The 19,279-nt window shown below is 39.3% G+C and overlaps 1 protein-coding gene across 1 annotated transcript in view; it reads left to right on the plus strand.

Moving 5' to 3' along the window:
• Nucleotides 1–8,434: 8,434 nt before the first annotated feature.
• NRG3 (neuregulin 3) overlaps nt 8,435–19,279 on the plus strand; it is a gene marked incomplete at its 5' end in the record, with an annotated part of 31,654 nt that continues 20,809 nt past the window's right edge. The window contains 2 exons of the mRNA XM_010179956.1: nt 8,435–8,537; nt 13,571–13,697. Coding sequence (XP_010178258.1) covers nt 8,435–8,537; nt 13,571–13,697 — 230 coding nt within the window. The remainder of the gene's footprint in view (nt 8,538–13,570; nt 13,698–19,279) is intronic.

Below are 19,279 nucleotides of genomic sequence, written 5' to 3' on the forward strand. Positions count from 1 at the left end.
TGAGTCATCATGCTGGAGCAGGATAGTGTACCATTTCCCTTACCCCCAGTTAAGACTGTCATACAGAATTGTGGAGCTTATACACTCTGTCAGAGAGAGATCAAGGGAATAATACTTTGTGTGGGCAATCTATGGTATGAAAGGTCTTGAGGCCCTGGCAAATAATTGATAGCCTGCAAGAGTATACCTGAAAACATAACAACTGAAAAAGACCAAACAACAACAAGCAGATAAAAAACACCAAACAACCAGAAACCAAATACTTTTGGAGAGAATGTTATTTAATGCCCCCCCGACACACACACACACACCCCCCCCCGAAAAATCCCTGTATATTTGCAGTGTATTCCAATCTTTAACCTTTTGTGATTCATGCTTTGAAGCTTTTTTCTGTACAATGCAGAAAACGTGACAAGTATCTTTGTTCAGTGGAAGACCAGTAGGTAACATCCAGACTTTGTAATGTATTACAGTTAGGTGGGTTTTCATACCTACATTTCAAATGGTTTCAAAACCTTTATATGAGAATGGTGAACAGGACTGTCAGCGCAGAGGTAGCCGAAAGTGTGCAGACTATCTGCTGGGTTGGTGTTTGGCTGTGAAACTAAATCAGCATCTGACATGGCCTCCGTGCCTGCTGACTTAGTATGATCCTGTCACCAAGAGTGGTCTGATGGTGAAAGACCTTATTTAAGAGATTGAAGTTGCATCTCTTGGGGCTGCAGTAGAAGCTGGAGGTACTTGGAGCTGTGACTTAGTAAGCTGAATAGACATACGTAAAGAGTGAGACTCAATGTTAGATTGTGACATGTTAGCTATTACCTAAGAGGTTTTAGTAACTAAAACACAAGTGTTTTTAGGTATTAGTTCAGTAGCTACTAGGTTTACCTATTAGTTTAGTACTGAGGTACTAGCAAGCATAACAATGGTACTCTGAAGAGGTTTTGGACACTTTGCAGACTTGCAGAGTACTGCAAAGGATTAAAAACCTCCAGCTGTCCCACTGGGATTTTCTTTCAGAGTATGTTTGTAGCTGACTTCTTCGGTACTCCATTGCTATTCATTTTTGTGCTGGCTGCATGAGTCCCTGCTGCTGTGCTGCCTGTGCTGTCCCATCCTGCAGGCAGTCAGATTGCTGTCAGAGAATCACCATTTTAGACAGCTTTACCCTTTTTATCACATTCTTTTTTCAGTATGCTCATTGTGTAAAATACTGTCATAGAATTTTAACTGTCAGCCTCTATGAACCAGGTAACATATTTTCCCCTATATCCAGACTGGAAGTTAAGTTAGGAGAGGGAGGAAGTACAGCCTTTGTTTTTCTCCTATACTTAGCAAAATCAAGTTAAAATATTTATATTCATGTTGTATCAAAAATGAATAAGTTAAAAACAAGGTTCATATGTAGTTTTTGTTCTTATTAGCTTATAAGAATGTGATATGTGTTAGCTTACTGGGTGTATTTTTGCAGTAATAGAATGTCTTAGAGAAACAGAATTGCTATAACAAATTCTAAAACTGAATCTTTCAAAAAAAGAAAATTAAAGCACGCACACAGAGGCTGATGAGACTTAGGAAATGAATTTTGTTGATAAATTACTGACTTTATCTATCTTAGAAATGGAATGAAAATAGATAAAGCTCATAATAGAATTGGATTGTCTTACTCGTAAATCGTTAATATACGAAAACTCCTAAAAGGACTTATTGAAATGGAAAAAGTTACCTCTCATCCCTTAGCTGCCTGTGGAGCTATTTCAAGCCTTAGATTTAGTAAATATATTACACTGACTGTACTTAACTAAGGCTTTGAAAGTTTGTTAGATTTGGGTTCTGGTTATAGCTGACACAAATTCCCAGGTTCCCTGCAGATAAAAGGAAGTGATTGTTTCTTAGGAAACCAAAGTTAAAATTAATTTGCCTTCAGAATTATGTTCTTGCTGTTTAAAAGCACAAAGCAAATTGTCACTTTATAACAAGTGCGCTTGTTATGTATTGGAAGCTTCACTCCTGTTGTAACCATAGACATCACTAGACGTTCTTGTGTAAGGGTAGCCTCTCTTTTTTCTTTTTTTTTTTTTTCAGATAACTCTCCACTGTTTGGCTCATTTTATTTTGTTGTGGGGTTTGTTTTGGTTTGTTGGTTTCTTTTTGTTAAGGATGGGCTTGATGAAAATAATTTTTCAGGCAATTTTAGTGCCTTAATTTTTGCATGAGATTTGACCTTTCACGCACCAACCTAACACTAACTCAATCTTTGGTTGAGAGCTCTGCATTAGAGCACATATCTTTGCATCCCTTTTTATGATGAGTCTATAACATTATACTTAATTCATTGCTTCATTTTTAATATTTCATGCAAAACTAGTGCTAATGCAGGATTAATATCGTAGAATCAAGTACTCATAATAGGTCAGTCAAACAGGTTGAACACTTATCCCTTCCTTTTCTGCCTTCTGTGTAGGCATAAAATGATATGAGTGTTCAATACCAGTAGTCAGATAACATATAATATCATGCAATTATAATATATAATGGACTACATTTCTTTCACTTTGCTTTCATTAAGACCCTTCTGCTGTGGATGTTGCACAAGTAGAAGAAAATGTATTTTGTTAATCTTTGTTACAATTGGAATCATCGAACGGTTCTTCCCAGGAGAGAATCACTACTGAGGCTATGAAATGCTTTATGAACGTTTGCCAGCAGAAGTCAGCTTGCTCTGATTCCAGTTTGAAATGTGAATCTGTGCAATTAACCTTGACTCTGCCCTTTCTGTAAAAGACATCAGATCCAAACTTCCGCTCCTAATTTGTGAACCTAAGTGTTTTGAAGCCCTTTTAAAAGCGAAATTCTACCCAGACAGACAGAAGTTGAAGAGAGAAAACTCAGAGTCTAATAAAGGTAGCTGAAAATTAGAATAAAACATGGTATTTTATGTGAAGTAATGCATATGCTCTTAAAGATGTTAGAACAGAATTATCTGGGGCAGGTTTATCTATTTCATGTATTTGCATAGACTTCATTCCTTTAGAAGTTAATAGATTTATATTAAATTTTATCATGTTAATCACTGAAATGGAAGAGGCAATATTATCCTCATGGTTACAGAAAGAACAAGGGTCTTAACTTACCCAAGGTCAAAGAAGAAATTTGTGAACTGTGGCTCGTAGCATTTAATCTGTTAAATTGTTCTGCCGTAGCACAAGCTACAGCATATGGCAGTGAATCTGTATGGTAGGTTTTTGCAAGTGAAAGAACTGAGAAAACTCTTGGGAGAGGTGGAAGTCCGATGCTGAGGCAATCACAGATTTTGTGGAACATGCAGGCTTTTTTTATTCTCTTCATGAATTAAATTTAGAATGCTGTATATAGTTCAGCACTTGTCACACATAAATCTAAGTATATTGAGAAATAATGCTTAACTGCTTTCCTGCCTTTTACCTTATGGGAATGCATATTTTATTGGAAATCTTGACGTTGTGTTTGGGGTTTCCATGTAGTTCTCCTCTGTTGTTGTACATGGGACTTTGAGGATGCAGAACAGCAATAAGAGTGTAATGGGCAAATGATACTATTGAGATTCACCTCAGTAGCTCACCTCAGAACCTCACTACTGAGGTTCACCTCACGTCTGCAGGACATTCCAGTACAATATGGCACGCTAAAAGGTATGTCAGAAAATGCATGAGCAGGGAATGAAGGGAAATGAAAAGAGTGTGTGACAGTGAGGTTATAGCAGAGGTGACTGTGCTCACTTCACTGCACCTGCATGGCTTAGTTTTTGCATGGCTTCAGAAAGAAAGCCTGCCTTCTTGCTGTCTTGGAATTCAGTGAAGAAAAGCTGATTTTATGTCCTATCCATTCGGCAGTGCTTTCTCAGTTAACTCATAAATGGCAGGGATTAAGAAAAAGGTGGAGAAGAACATCTCTAAATTTTCTGGTGAAAAATAAGTCATAGATTTATATTCATAAAGTTTTCGTTGGCATTTGTCAATAAGAGAAAGCACATAGAAAGCAATTGTTTTTCATACATACCAATGACAAGATACTTGGCTTTCCATATTTATTCTATAGCACGTTGTTACTTGCAGCAATGCAGAGTGGGTCCATTTAGGGGAGGTGAGTGAGGAAGGGAGGGAAATGCTAAATCCTGTTAGAGTTTGCAGTGCTTTTTGGGCTGGGAATAAAAACTTCAGCAGAAAAATTAATCTGCACATTTATTCCTATATTTTTTTCCTTTATAAAGCTATACTTAAGTAGTGCATTCATATGGTAAATGTAATTTTTCAGTTGGCTCAGTTTGGATATTCAATAAATATTCTCCATGGTGCTTGTGACCGTATTGAGATTTTATTCAAGAGCCATTGAAATAAGCACCACAAGAGGAAAATCTGGTATTTTTGTTTTGTTATACTTTGTTTAGGCCACATGGACAATGCTGTTCTTCATATTTGTAATACCTTTCAAACGTATTTCAATGAATTCAGAAAATACACAATAGAACTAGAAGATCCAGTGTTAATGGCTTGTTACGATATTGTGGATTTAGGTGCTAACAAAGCCTAACATAATTGTTTTAATTAACTAAATTGCTTTTTCTCAGTAATATGGTTAGAAACGTGTGTGGTTGTTTCTGAAGGACCTTGTACCAGTGTTCTTCCTTTATAACAAAGTCATAAAGAAGAGGCAAGTTTCAGCTTATTTACACAACAAAACTACCATATCCTTTAGAAGTAAGTGAGAAAATGTGTCTACCCTACAACGTTTAATCTTCTAAAGACTTATATGCATGATTGTCCTTGTTTAGGCAGATGTTCTATCGCCCAGTGACCTACCCGGGGAAGCAGGCCTTGGGAGCAGCACAATGGGCAAGATGCTCTGGGGATGATGACTGTAGAGGAAAAAGGGCTGTCCCCAGCAAACTCCCCAGTTTGTAGTGAGCGTCACATTTATGGTGTGGAATACTCCTGTTGACCAGCTTGGGTCAGCTGCCCTGGCTTTCACTCCTCCTAGTTTCTGCATCTGGCTAACTCAAAACTGCTAAAAACCTTGATCACCACAGCAACATGCATACCAGTGCTGGCCAAAAACTAAAACAAAGAGACTTGATTCCCATGAAATTCAGTACTATAGTTTTCTGAACGATGCACCTTTCCTGACTAGAAAACTGATTCTATGATTCTATCTCAGTGAAACCAGGACAATGCTTTGTCTTTCCACATGCATACAGCAGACAGGTGACAGCCTTTAAGAGCATATTTTAAAGAGCAAGAAAATAATAAAACCCAAGCCTGGAATTTGGCATGTACTTTTTTTTTTTAGTAACAGGCAGATGAAATTTGTCTGTGATGTGAGTGGTGGAAGAAACTTTGCTTCCATGGGTCACCAGTAGTAATTTGTGTTTTTTAATGGTAACAAATATGTGAGATAACTTAGAAAAAGGAGCACTTAAGGCAGAAGTATTCATTCACTGGGATAGTATGACATGTGAAGGAAGAGAGACAATTTTGTAGCCGGAATGAAAATAAGAAAGGATCAATAGTATAAATAAAAATAGGCTAGACATGGAATAGCACACACAGTGAATGGGGACTTCTCTATGGAAATCCAGCCTTTCCACAGGCTTCATGTCCTGTGTGAATTTGTCTTTATGTTCTGGGAAGATCTTTTTTCCCATAATTTTTATTAAAAAAATTGTCTGCTTCTGAACAGTTTACTGTGTTATTTTTCAGCACTGTGGTCTGTGGTTGTATTTTTGTTGGTATAGGTTATGTATTTTGTATAATTTGCTTGCTGGAAAATGTGTTCTGTAGTCTTAAATCCTCAGATGGATTATCCAGGAATATCTGTCACAGTTTATATTTTGGTTTGGCCGAAATATTTTCTTGACTGCTCATTAAATGAGGAATCCTCTCTCTAGAGTATTTATTCCAATAATAATTAAGGTGATCTAGTTCACAAGGGACATATGAATATATGTGAATAGAGACTTATCATCATTTCAGTCACATTTCAGATTAACTTGGGACATTTGTTTCAGTATGTAAACATGTTTATGCACAAGTTGATGCACATCATCTAAGGAGAAGGAATTTTCAGTTCTTTTTTCTACACATTGAATTTCTACAGCTTTCTGTTCTGTGAGAGTAAAAGTGCTTTGCAGTACTTAGCTACAGCCTTCTGCCTTATTTAAAGGCCCTATTTAGTACATCTTTGCTAGAAAGGATCTCAGCTGGGCTATGCGTGTTTAGAGCAATAGTGAGGTTAAATCAATGCAACAATGAGGAGACCTTCAAAGTTTGCAGAGTGACAGATTACATTTCTGTCAGTAAGAAGGTGTTATTTTTTTTTAAAGCCAATGTGGAAGATCAGAGAATGGAAAAGTGCTTAACTGATTATATTTTAAGATGTTGGAGACAAAAATGGTGGAATCCAGTATATAAATAAAGACATCAAGGATATAAAAAAGATGAACAAAGGTGTCCATGAAATAGAGTGAAGTTAATCAATAAGTAGTTCTTTAAATATGCACTGTACTAAATAAACAAAAGGGAAAGAAAGCATTGATCAGCATCTGTTGAAAGCTAGTGACAGGGATTAAGCTAACTACACAAAAGACTTGAATCTTCACATAGTTGTTTGAGCAAGATAGTATTGTCCAGTCTCTGAAGTGCTTTTATCTTGGTAAGACGTATTCAAAAGCATCTTTAACTAGACAGTGATAACTATTCAGGACTGACAAAAGACCTGCATAGCTGCATTAAACTCACTGTTTCTCAAAAAGCAAACAAACAAACAAACAAACAAAAAAGGATGAGTGTATTTGAATGAAAAGCAAAATTAAGTCTGTTTTCACACATAAGTCAGATATCTTAATAAATATTTTTTTTCTTACAGTGTTTTACAACTTCTAACAATGTTTGAGTGAAATTACAGTTCAAAAGTATGTGTTTTAGTTGTGGTTTTAAGCAGTAGGTACTGAAACTGGTATTCAGATGGAATACATTAACAGTTGCTGAACTTCTTTTGATATTTGATTTGATTTGATACTTGATTTGATACTTGTAGCTTTGTTTGAAATAGTTTATGAAAAGGGACTAAGAGTTTTACAAGACAAATTACTGTATTTAAGATTCCAAATGTTTAATAACAGCACTGTGATACTCATTTGTTAGAAATTAAAAATTAGTATTGATTACGATACTGTACATAGTCTTCAGTCACTATAACACCAGAGAGTATTTGACTGATGTTCCAGTTAAGTGTAGATTTTTTCAGTATTTGCCTAGATTCACCTTGATGTTTTCATCAAATATTTTGTTTTTATGAACCTGACACTTTTGAACCTGGAACTTGGAGTTATTGTCACCTACTTTACGTATGTGCCTGGCACATAGATGGGAGGGAGTCTGCACTAAGGGTCTCCAACCTAGAAAGTAAATGTAGGTTTGTCAGTGTACAGTGCTTGCACTGTGCTTTGATAATCCTACATGTTGGTTTTCTACCTAAGATATATGAATGAAACTACTGGTTTATATGTTACAAGGTTGGAGAAACTGATCTTAAAAAAATACCAATCTGTTTAGCATGTTAGCACTTTTGATTAGAGAAGTAGTTGAAATAATAAAAATAAAATATAGCACTTAAGGAGCTGTTGATTAATTCAGTGTGTGAACCTCCAGTTGTCCATTACCTTCTGTCTGCTGTCATGAGTTAGTGTTTTCTCTTGTTTTCATAGTTTTTTTTTTCCTTAACTTTCATTCTGTTCCTGTTTTAAAATTAATTAGAAGATTATGAGATTTATTAAGGAAATTTCAAAAAAATAGACTTCTATGAAAGCAGCATCAGGTGCATTGTAGCAGAGCAGTCATTGGGTTCCATCCAAGTTGATCGAATTAAGTTTTTACTGTGGTATGTTGTACGTAAGCTTCAAATGCAGGGGATGACATGGGAGTAAAGCATTGTAATCACTGTTCAGTCGTTAAAAAAACTGTATTTTTTGGGTAGCTAACAAAGAACTCTGAATCTTGTGGGACCTTGTGAGGGCTCTGATGAGTCTTGCTTTAAGCCAGGAAAACTCCATGGTTGTAGGCCTCTCTCTACTTTTGGCAGTAGAAGCTTTCTAAAAAAAAAGCTGAAAAATAGTATATAGGGCAGAAAAAATATTAAACTATCTTCATTTTTATTATTATGTATCTCTCAATGTGTATTGGACCCATTTTCTAAATCTTTCCTTGGACGTCAAGTCTCTATGAACCTTACGTAGTTGAGAGGTTCAGAGAAGCATCCATTCTGCTGAAAAATTGGCCAGCCCAGACCTCCAAATCTCTTGTATCTGTCCATCATTAGTGAAACCATGATGTGCTGAAATCCACTTTTTGCAAGTATTGTTTTCTGATGCTTTCATAATTCTCAATTTTGCTGTTCACAGAGAGCGAAGAAGTGTACCAGCGCCAGGTGCTGTCTATCTCCTGTATCGTCTTTGGCATAGTCGTAGTGGGCATGCTTTGTGCAGCGTTCTACTTCAAAACAAAGTAAGAGCCTTCGTCTAGCGTGTTTATTATTTAGCTTCTGTCCTTATAGTTACTTCTTCCGTTTCTCTGCTCCTTTTGAAGCTGTCATTATTTCTGGACAGGCTAGAACAGTTCCTCATGGCTACACTAAGTCCAAAAAAAAAGTAAATAGGAATAATACGTGTTCTTATTTCTATTTTCTGATATCAGGAAAGAACAGATTGTATCCTTTCTAGTACTTTTTGTGACAATAATAAGTTTCTGTCTTTTACTATCAGTGCAATAATCAATTTCCTCTTCTGAAAGTTTAAACATACCATCTCTTTTTTGCATTTCATTTCATATCCCTGAATGTCCCTTTTGTTTCTGTTTGTTGAGAACAAAGGTAAAGTCAGAAATGCAGAAAGAGACCAGTTCTCTGCAGATATCTGTAACTTGTAGCTAGTAGCTGCTGATGTAGTTTCATGAGTATCAGTAATGCACAAGCACGTTGAACTATCCAAGTATGGTGGAATCATCTTTACTAAACTATTTTCAAGTGAAATACTCACTTTCTACTCTGTGCTTTATCTTTCTAACTGAACATTATTTTACAGTATTTATTGTTATGTGTGTAATTTGAGTTGCAAAAATCTCATAGCAATTACATGGCATGCTTGTCAGTGCTACTGTATCTATAAATATGTTCTGTATGGCTGTCATCCCTTATTCCTGTTCCAGCTGGAGCTAATGAGAGAACACATACCAATATAAATAGTACCTGCATGAGGTTAGTCATGGTGGCTGAGCATCAAAAATGTGGAGGTTTGCACTATTTAAAAGTTTGAATGCTTACCTGAATCCCCCTTCTTAGAATTCATTCTAATGGGTGGGAAATCTGATGAAGACTACTTTTTACTATCAAAAAATATAAAATGTTTTGGCATTTCTGTCAGGAGGAGAAAAAAAAAAACCACCAACCCTTGGAAAAGTCACCAGATCCTTTTTTATTCTTTTTTGTTGCCCTTGGTTGTAGTATTAATTGTGAGGAGAGACAGCGATTTTGCCACTGCATTAGAAATGTCATTATGCATTTTTAGATCTGCAGAAGTTAGAAAGAACAAGGTGTTCCTGTTCTTCCTGGAAAGGCTTGGGGTTTTTTGCTGATGAAGAGGGATTCAGAAAAGGCAGAATGGGATTGTAAGTTGGAAGAATATGCAGTCAACAACTGTGCATAGTGTGAATAAAATGTCCCTCTGTTATTCAGCTGTGCACCTCTTGGTTTTGCACTGTTGTTGGGAGTGGTGGAGAGCTGGGATGGAACAGCCTTCAAAATACCATGCCTTTGATGAGGTGGTTGGGAGAGTTATGTCTAAAAAGAATGAGTAGAAATAGTGCTTCAAAGATGAACTCACAGGGCAATAGTGCTTCATATCTCAGCAGGAGGTGGGGGTGTTTGGTTTGTTTTCTCGTCTGCATTATAAATATGATAGTTAAGAGTTACTGGGAAGAGTTGAAGTGTGCTTATGTCAGATTTTAGGAACTGAAATTTGAAGAGTAATGAGAAAATGAGCACCTCTAGTCCAGACAAGAGGTCTTACCAAATATCTGAAAGACAGCAGTGGTAAGAAAATAATCAATCCCTAACTCCCTGTCTGTGGCTCCATCTGGCAGCTGTCCAAAAAGTAAGAGTCTCTAGACTGGGTTGGCATGGGGGCTACACAAAACAGTATCATAACTAGCCAGTGTCTTAAGGATATAAAACCCAACAAGTGTAAAGCACCTCAACCATTATTATATGCTTTTAGTCAACAGATTTTCAGGACCTTCTTCATCAGGCAGATGTATCTAGATCATGCACAAGAGTTATCAAAGTGTGCCTCCTGCATGGGGGATAATCCTTGGGTTTAATTTGGTATATCAAAAATTTAAAATATTGCTAACAGCTACAGAAACTCTGAATTGTGCACCCTTTAAGTTTCCATAAAGACACTGACCCTGACTTTCTTAGTCTGACAATTGTATACCTGCTGCTAGAAATGTGCACTTCCCTATGCACCATTAAATTAAAAGTCCTTCTTTAAAATAAATTCAATCTGAGGAAGTTTAGAACTATAATCAAACACTATGCCTTTCTAATTGTTCCTTTTAGAGTAATAAAGAAAGTGCTGTAAGTATTAGCTACAGGGAGAGTACAGTAATGGGCTGCTCTTTATGACTTAGACTTTTATAGATGACTAGTGACTGTATTTCTTGCTGAAGTAACAATACTTTATTGCCAAATATCTCTAAAGTAGAAGTCATAAGGCCCATTTGTTTTGAGAACAAAAATGATAAAATAAATATATTAGTCGGTAACTGAATTAATAATAGTTTCTAGTTTTATAACTGTGCATCCTATAGTTTGGCAAAATGAATATGCATAAACCTAATATTAATGTTAGATTGCATGAACATAAAAGGGAATTAATTATTAGATTGTTTCTTTCAGTAAATTGCCATCAGGAATCTCAGTGTTAATGTTAAAGATTGCTGCAGTGAAGCTGAATATTTCAGTTTACTTACTTGTGTTGATAGATGTAGAAACAACTCTAAACCCAGGTTTTCTAAATTAATCCAAATTAGGATTCCAAAAATTTGTAGTTTCTTTTCTTATTTTCCTGATTAAATTCTAAGAGCTTTGTACATATAGGATATATTCCCAAAGTCTTATGCTGTGATCATGTTTCGCTGTCATTATTTAGATTTTATATGAAGTGTCCACTCAAAAACAGTTATCAAAAAAGACTAAGTGTTCCATAACATTTATGGAGACCAACATGCAAGTGGCTGGCTTTCCAGTAGGACATATGGATATATATGCTTATTTCCTCGGTGTATGTAATTTAGCTGGTCAGAAAATAAACATTCATACAAACTCTAGTGTTGCTTCTATGAATCCCCCCCTGGAATTATGAGAAGCTAAAGAGTTCTTTTTGACATTTTACAAATTAAATTATTCCATTTCATTGATTTAAAAAATGACTAGGTATCAAGAAATGTTTTTAAAAGAGATGTTTCAGAATCAACTAATTAATTTAATTTGATGCTATAATACTTCAGATTATATATCGGTTCAAATTATTCTGATATTTACTTGGCCACCTGTGCACACTGCTGGCTCATACTAAGTCAGCTGTAGACCAGTACCCCTGGATCCCTCTCTGCCAAGCACCTTTCCAGCCACTCATCCCTAGGCCTGCAGCATTGCGTGAGGTTATTGTGACCTGTGCAGGACCTGGCACTTGGCCTTGTTGAATCTCATACTGGCCACAGCCCATGGATCCAGGCTATCCAGGTCCCTCTGTAGGGCCTTCCTACCCTCAAGCAGATCGACATTTCTGCACAGATTGGTGTCATCTGCAAATGTACTGAGGGTGCACTCAATCCCCTCTCCCAGATCATTGATGCTAAACAGAACTGGCCCTAACACTGGGCCCTGTGGAACACCACTTGTGATGGTCTCCAACTGGATTTAACTCCATTTACCACCACTCTTTGGGCCTGGCCAACCAGTCAGTTTTTTTAGTCAGGAAAGAGTATGTCTGTCCAGGCCACGGGCAGCTAGTTTCTCCAGCAGAATGCTGCGGGAAACAGCATCAAAGGTGTTGCGAAAGTCCAGGTGCACCACATCCACAGCCTTCCCCTCACCACTAAGCGGATAACCTTGTCATAGAAGAAGATTGGGTTAGTCAAGCAGGATTTGCTCACAGTTTCCCTCCTTGACCACTTAAGTAAGTCATCTTCCTCTGGATTCTTACACTTTCCTACACTAGACACAGTCTCGACTGAAAGGAGTTAAAATTACTTTTATATTTCATTCAGTGTCAAATTCATTGCCCTGAGTCAAGTAAGGTGCTATCAAACTTGATGATGTTACAAGGCTTTCAGCAGCAAAATCAACAGAAATTTTTTAAAATGTTGCTGAAGCTTCTTTGCTAAAATTTTAATATTTCCTTTATTTCTTATCAACACTTCCCTGAAATCACTTCCTTCTGAAATTTGGCTCCACACCAATTGCTGTCCAAAAGCTGCTTGTGGCATAACAAAGTGCTGATGATCGTGAGTCCTTGACCTTGCTGGGTGATTTCCAGGGTCTTTCTAGGTTTGCTGCTGGAGATGCATCTGCTGGGGAGAAAAGGGAAGGAAAGAAGGAATTAAAATAGTATTGTGGAGTTATTTCTCATGATCATTTAAAACTGATAGTCTCAGACAATGTAGTTTATCAAAAGAATGGAGACTGATAAAAGACCTTGCATATATTTTGCTAGCAGTTTTTGTCCAACCGAGATATCTGTTTGGAGAAGATAAAAGAAATATTTAAAATAAAGTTTGCTGCCTCATATCCTCAATCATGTACAGAAATTTAAAACTCAGATTGCCAATGTATTGTGACAGAAACAGAAAACCTCTTTTAATAGCGTACTTTTCTCCTGAATATTCCAAGTGATTCATCTAGGGGTATTCTCAGCTCTGACATAGTGGATCATAGTATAATATGTCAAAAACACAGCCTCAGATACTATACTGATTTTTTTCTAGGTTTAGACGTTTAAGCAAAAGCTGCTCTATACAAGATACTGGGTTATAGGTCAAGTCTAGTCAGCTAGTAGAAGAAAACTTTGATTCTTCAACACTTTTTATAGCAAACTGGGGCTAATATCTGCTATATTTGCCAAAATATTTGTTCCAAATCTGAACAAAAAGCTTTTTTAATATTCAGCCTTACTTACAAGCTATTGTTAAATATGTATTAAATGATTTTACAAAATTCTGCACTAAAGCAACTAGCATGCTATTATAGTAATCTGAATAGAAGCTATTTTAAACAGAAGAGTTTTGGGTTTTTTTCCTTTATTAGGCCTCCCCAGAAGCTGACCGCTGCACTGAAATATTAGACACTACTGAATTAGTTCATCTGGTTAATCTAATACGGCAAAGTTTTGAACAAAGGAAACTATGGCTATAAAAATATCATGGCTATAGTAGAAGATCAAGCTAGCTCTTCCTTACATGAATTTTATTTCTCTCTGCAGGAAACAAACAAAGCAAATTCATGAGCAGCTGAAAGAAACACAGAATAGGAAAACCTACAGCCTGAATGCTTCCAGCATGATGGCAAAGTCAGAGTGTATGGCACAAAGCCGAGTCCAGCTGCAAAATGTAAGTAATCCTGCCAGCTACAACGCTTAATAGCCCGGCTGAGTTCCTGTTGCTGATGGCAGCACATCGCCATGTTAGCATCTGAGCAATGGGAACAAGAATTTTCACCTCTTTCATAAAACGTTTTTTTATCTGACCTGTTAATGAAAAACACCAAGCTGGGATATTTTTCTAAAGTTATTTCAGTGGATACTGGTACATTTTGTCCATGTAATAAGCCTTGCTGAACTCCCTAGCTCTGCATCCAGCAGTGGAAATTAGTATTATGTTTTCTGGCAATACCTTAGCTCATATGTATGGTTTATATGTGAAGTGGGGGTCCTTGATCTTAAGTAATTTCAAGTCTTCTGATAATTAATGTACCTGCATGAAAAAATGTACATATTTGTCACAGTTAATTCAGAGTAAATTCAAAATCTAGAACTAAATTTACCCATGTAAACTAGTGCACAAGGGTAGACAGTGCAGATGATGTTGTTTTCCTGGGTCTTGAGTTAAAGGGATTTTTGATACCAGTAAGAGATTCGTTTGTTCAAACTAAATTTGAAATGTATTTAGTAATTTTCTGTATATAGTTATATGTAAATTAATACAATCCCACAACCATTAAATACATAAAGGATATTTGAAATAAGGAACTTGAAGATGACCAATTTATTTAGTCTTCATTGTAAGGTATTTTCCAATATAAGTCATTATTTTCTCCCTGGTCATACACATACAGTGCTGTTTTATTATAAACAAAGTCTTTGGAACAACTGAGAGGGATCCTGGTAGCAATGTAATAGGAAATCATAGAAGATGTATTAAAGCCTTTCTAAATGCTTAACTCTTTTCTTTTTCTTTTTTCTTTTATCTTTTTCTTTTTGGTTTTACTTTTTTTTTAAGTCTTAACTTTCCTTAAAGGGCTGACTATTTTGTTTGCCAGATTCCATCAAAATAGTGGGAGTTTAGCAAAAGTGAGCACTCATGCCCACTTAGCCACAGATGTTTCAACTCCTGGTTTACACCAAATTAATGTAGAATTACAATTCAGTGTAAGCAGAGCCTCCATGCTATCACAGAAGAATTGTCAGAGCATTGCTTATGTTCACTAAAAGTCTTGTTTTATAAGAGCATCATTGTGGTCATGATATGCTTTGTGGTTCAGGAAAAATATGCTATTTCAAGAAAGAAGAGACCTCACTGAATCGACATAACCACAGTTTAGGGAACCTTGTGCGATTCTTCGTTTCACTTTCAGTTCATTCAGTCATATATTACTTCTAGCCACTAAAAAAACCTGTTGACTGTCTTGATGGGTTGTAATGATGGCACCAAAAGGTAAAGTTGTAAAGAGCTTTTGTGATCCTTTCGTTCTAACAGATGAAGTAGGTCTTGGTTAACACTAAGAATATGTTTCTCGCCTTTTTCTCACTGTAATCCAGTGCAGTATTTTGTCAACCCATCATCGCAATGAAGTATTTTGTGCCTTCTGAACAGCTGACAAACACACCAACAGGCTTTATTTAAGGCTCTTTCCTTTACCATAACAATAGCCATAATGGATGAAGTAGCTCACCGGCAGCGGTGAGAGCTGGTTCTTTTAGTTCCTGAGTTAGATTGAGATGGAAGCGGGCTTTCCAGAGACCAAGAAGCTGAGGCAGAGCTGGGAGACCTGGAACTTGGCGGAAGTCTCAAGAGAGAGCTGGGAGGCTGACGTGGCGGGCGGCGTGCCCAAGACCCATGGCAAATTTAAAAGTGGGTAGCCATCGCAGAGTTTGGCGCAAGCCAGGCCCTTGCGAGTGTGCTCAAGGCAGCAGCAGCAGTAACGACTGAGGTAAACCCGAGGTGAGGACAGGGCTCTGAAACCACTGAGAACTGCCAGCCCGGTCCAGGAGTCATGGTGTCTACCTGGCAGAGGAAGATTGTACTCCCAGCATGCACCAAAACGGATGTGGGATCTTAGAGGGTGCCCCCACAGAGGGAGGCCTCTATTCAGGGCACAGACTGTTGAGAATGCCAGAGCCTTTCGGTGGCAGCAGGGGAGAGCACTGACCATGGCTGCACACAGTGCGAGCAGGTTGATGACCTGCTGTGCTGGGTGGCACAGCTGCAGGATGAGGTAATGGAGCTCAGGGAGGAGATAAGCAGATTGAGGTGTATCAGGGAGAGCAAGAGGGAATTAGATGAGTGTTTTCAAAGCCTGCTCTCCACTAAAACTGCCCAGGAGGCAAATATCATTAGTAGAACACAGGAGTCCCTATTGTCTCAGGATTAGTTCTTGTCCCAGCAAGCTTCCCAGCCTTCCCAAGATAACCTGCAGAAGTAGGGACAGTGGGAACAGGTGCCAGCCCAACACCACAAACAGGGCAGGTGTGTTCCCTCAAGAACTTGACCACCTTCAGTGGCATTGCAGAAGAGGTTTGGGTCCCTGCAGAAGGAAATGGCAGATAGCATTGGGGATACCTCACGTAGGCCAGAAGTACCAGTGAGGCCAACTCGCCCTAAACCAACAATCATAATGCAATCCAGAAAGAAAAATAGACAGGTCATTGTTGTGGGTGACTCACTCCTGAGGGGTGCAGAGGGCCCAATATGCAGACTGGATCCACTTCATAGGGAAGTCTGCTGCCTCCATGGGGCCAGGATAAAGGATGTCAAGAGCAAACTTTCCACCCTGGTGAGGCCTTCAGATTACTACCCACTTTTGGTCTTCCAGGTGGGCAGCGATGAAGTGGCATCAAGAACACCAAGAGCAATCAAGAGAGATTTCAGGGCTCTGGGGCAGCTACTTAAGGGATCAGGTGCGCAAGTTGTGTTCTCCTCCATACCTCTTATGACAGCGATGGATGAAGGAACTAACAGGAAGACCAGACAGGTTAATTCATGACTCAGAGACTGGTGTCATTGCCAGGGCTTTGGGTTCCATGACCATGGATCACTGAGCCTGCTGGCAAGAGATGGAGTACACCTTTTTCAGTGTGGGAAAAGGGTCTTCTCACAGGAGTTAGCAACCCTTATTGAGAGGGCTTTAAACTAGAATTGAAGGGGAAGGGGGATGAACTCAGGACTGTTATGGATAAGTTTCAGGGCAATGTTCCAGTGTTGGAAGCAAAATCTGTACCACGACTCAAGTGCATATATGCCAATGCCCATAGCATGGGCAATAAACAGGAGGAGTTAGAGGGTGCTGTGCACTGGGGGACCATGATACAACTGGCATCACAGAAACGTGCTGTGATGATTCGCCTTGGAGTGCTGCAATGGATGGCTACAGACTCTTTAGAAGGAATAGGCAAGGAAAGAGAGGTGGTGGGGTAGCGTTATATGTTAAGAAGTGCTTTCACTGCCTAGAATACAATGTTAGGAACACCAAGGTGGAATGTTTATGGGTAAAAATAAAAGGGAAGGCCAGTGAGGCTGATACCCTAGTGGGAGTCTGCTACAGACCACCTGACCAGGATAAAGACACTGACAAGACATTATTTCAACAACTCAAAGATGTCTCGCATTCACTAGCCCTTGTTCTTATGGGGGACTTTAACTTACCAGATGTCTGCTGGAAGTACAGCACAGCAGAAAGGGGGCAGTCTAGGAGGTTTCTGGAATGTATGGGTGACAACTTCCTGTCACAGCTGGTAAGTGAATCTAGCAGGGGTAGTGCCCTGCTAGACCTACTGTTTATGAACAGGGAAGGACTGGTGGAAGATGTGGTGGTTGGAGGTCGTCTTGGGCACAGCAACCCCGACATGATAGAATTTTCAATACCTGGTGAAGTAAGGAGGGTTGTCAGCAAAACCTCCACCTTGGACTTCTGGAGGGCTGACTTTGATCTATTCAGGACACTAGTTCGGAAGTCCCTTGGGAAGCAGCCCTCAAAAGCTAAGGGGTCCAGGACGGCTGGGCTTACATTAGGAATGAAATTATGAAGGCACAGGAGCGGACTGTCCCTATGTACCGAAAAAGGAGCCGTCAGGGAAGAAGACCAGTCTAACTGAGCAAAGAGCTTTTGCATGAACTCAGAAATAAAGAAAGAGTTTCAACTTTGGAAAAAGGGGCAGATGTAACAGGAAGTGTTTATGGATATTATAAGACTATGTAGAAGGAGAATTAGAGATGCAAAAGCTCAGCTAGAACTTAATCTAGCTATCTCTGGTAAGGATAATAAAAAATGCTTTTATAAATATATTAATAACAAAAGGAAGGTCAGGGAAAATCTCCATTCCCTATTGGATGAGGAGGGAAACATAGTAACTGAAGACAAGGAAAAGGCTGAGGTACTTAACACATTCTTTGCCTCAGTCTTTAACAAAAAGACTGCCTATCCTCAGGGCAGCTGGGCTCCTGAACTGTTAGACAGAAATGAGGAGCAGAACTACCCTCCTGTAATCCAGGAGGAGGTAGTTAGTGAGCTGCTGTGCCACCTAGATCCCAACAAGTCTATAGGTCCGGATGGGATTCACCCTAGGGTGCTGAGGGAGCTGGTGGAAGAACTGGCTAAGCCGTTCTCCACCATTTATCCTGGCTAATCAGGGAGGTCCCAGATGACTGGAGGTTGGCCAGTGTGATGCCCATCCACAAGAAGGGTTGGAAGAAGGATCTGGGGAACTATAGGCCTGTCAGCCTGACCTCAGTGCCTGACAAGATTATGGAGCAGATCATCCTGAGTGTCATCAAGTAGCATGTACAAGACAACCAGGGGATCAGGCCTAGCCAAAATGGGTTTAGGAAGGGGAAGGTCCTGCCTGACAAATCTCATCTCTTTCTGTGACTGGATGACCTGCCTAGTGGATGAGGGGAAGGCAGTGGATGTGGTCTACCTTGACTTCAGCAAACCTTTGACACAGTCTCCCACAGCATCCTCCTGGAAAAGCTAGTAGTCCATGACTTGTACAGGCGCAGCCCTAGATGGGTTAAAAACTGGTTGGATGGCCAGGCTCACAGAGTGGTGCTGAATGGTGCTGCATCCAGTTGGCATTCAGTGACCAGTGGTGTCCCCCAGGGATCAGTTCTGTTCAACATCTTTACTGATGACCTGGCTGAGGGGATTGAGTCTACCTTTAGTAAATTCACAGATGACACCAAACTCGGGGGAAGTGTTGATCTGCCAGAGGGTAGGAAGAGGCTGCAGAGGACAGGCTGGGTCAATGGGCAGAGGCCAAAGGTATGAAGTTTAACAAGACCAAGTGCAGGGTCCTATGCTTCAGCCACAATAACCCCATGCAGCGCTACAGACTAGAGGAAGAGTGGCTGGAGAGCCCAGCAGAGAGGGACCTGGGAGTACTGGTTGACGATCGACTGAACATGAGCCAACAGCCCAGGTGGCCTGGAAGGCCAATGGCATCCTGGCCTGTATCAGGAATAGTGTGGCCAGCAGGAGAAGAGGTGTAATTCTCCCCTTGTACTCACACTGGTGAGGCCTCACCTCGAGTACTGTGTACAGTTCTGGGCCCCTCGCTTCAGGAAGGATATTGAGGTGCTGGAGCAGGTCCAGAGGAGAGCAACGAGGCTGGCAAAGGGACTAGAGGGGAAACCTTATAATGAGAGGCTAAGGGAGCTGGGGTTGTTTAGCCTGGAGAAGAGGAGACTCAGGGGCGACC

This window comes from Mesitornis unicolor, unplaced genomic scaffold (genome assembly GCF_000695765.1).
Source record: "Mesitornis unicolor isolate BGI_N332 unplaced genomic scaffold, ASM69576v1 scaffold8662, whole genome shotgun sequence".
Lineage (NCBI taxonomy): Eukaryota > Metazoa > Chordata > Aves > Mesitornithiformes > Mesitornithidae > Mesitornis > Mesitornis unicolor.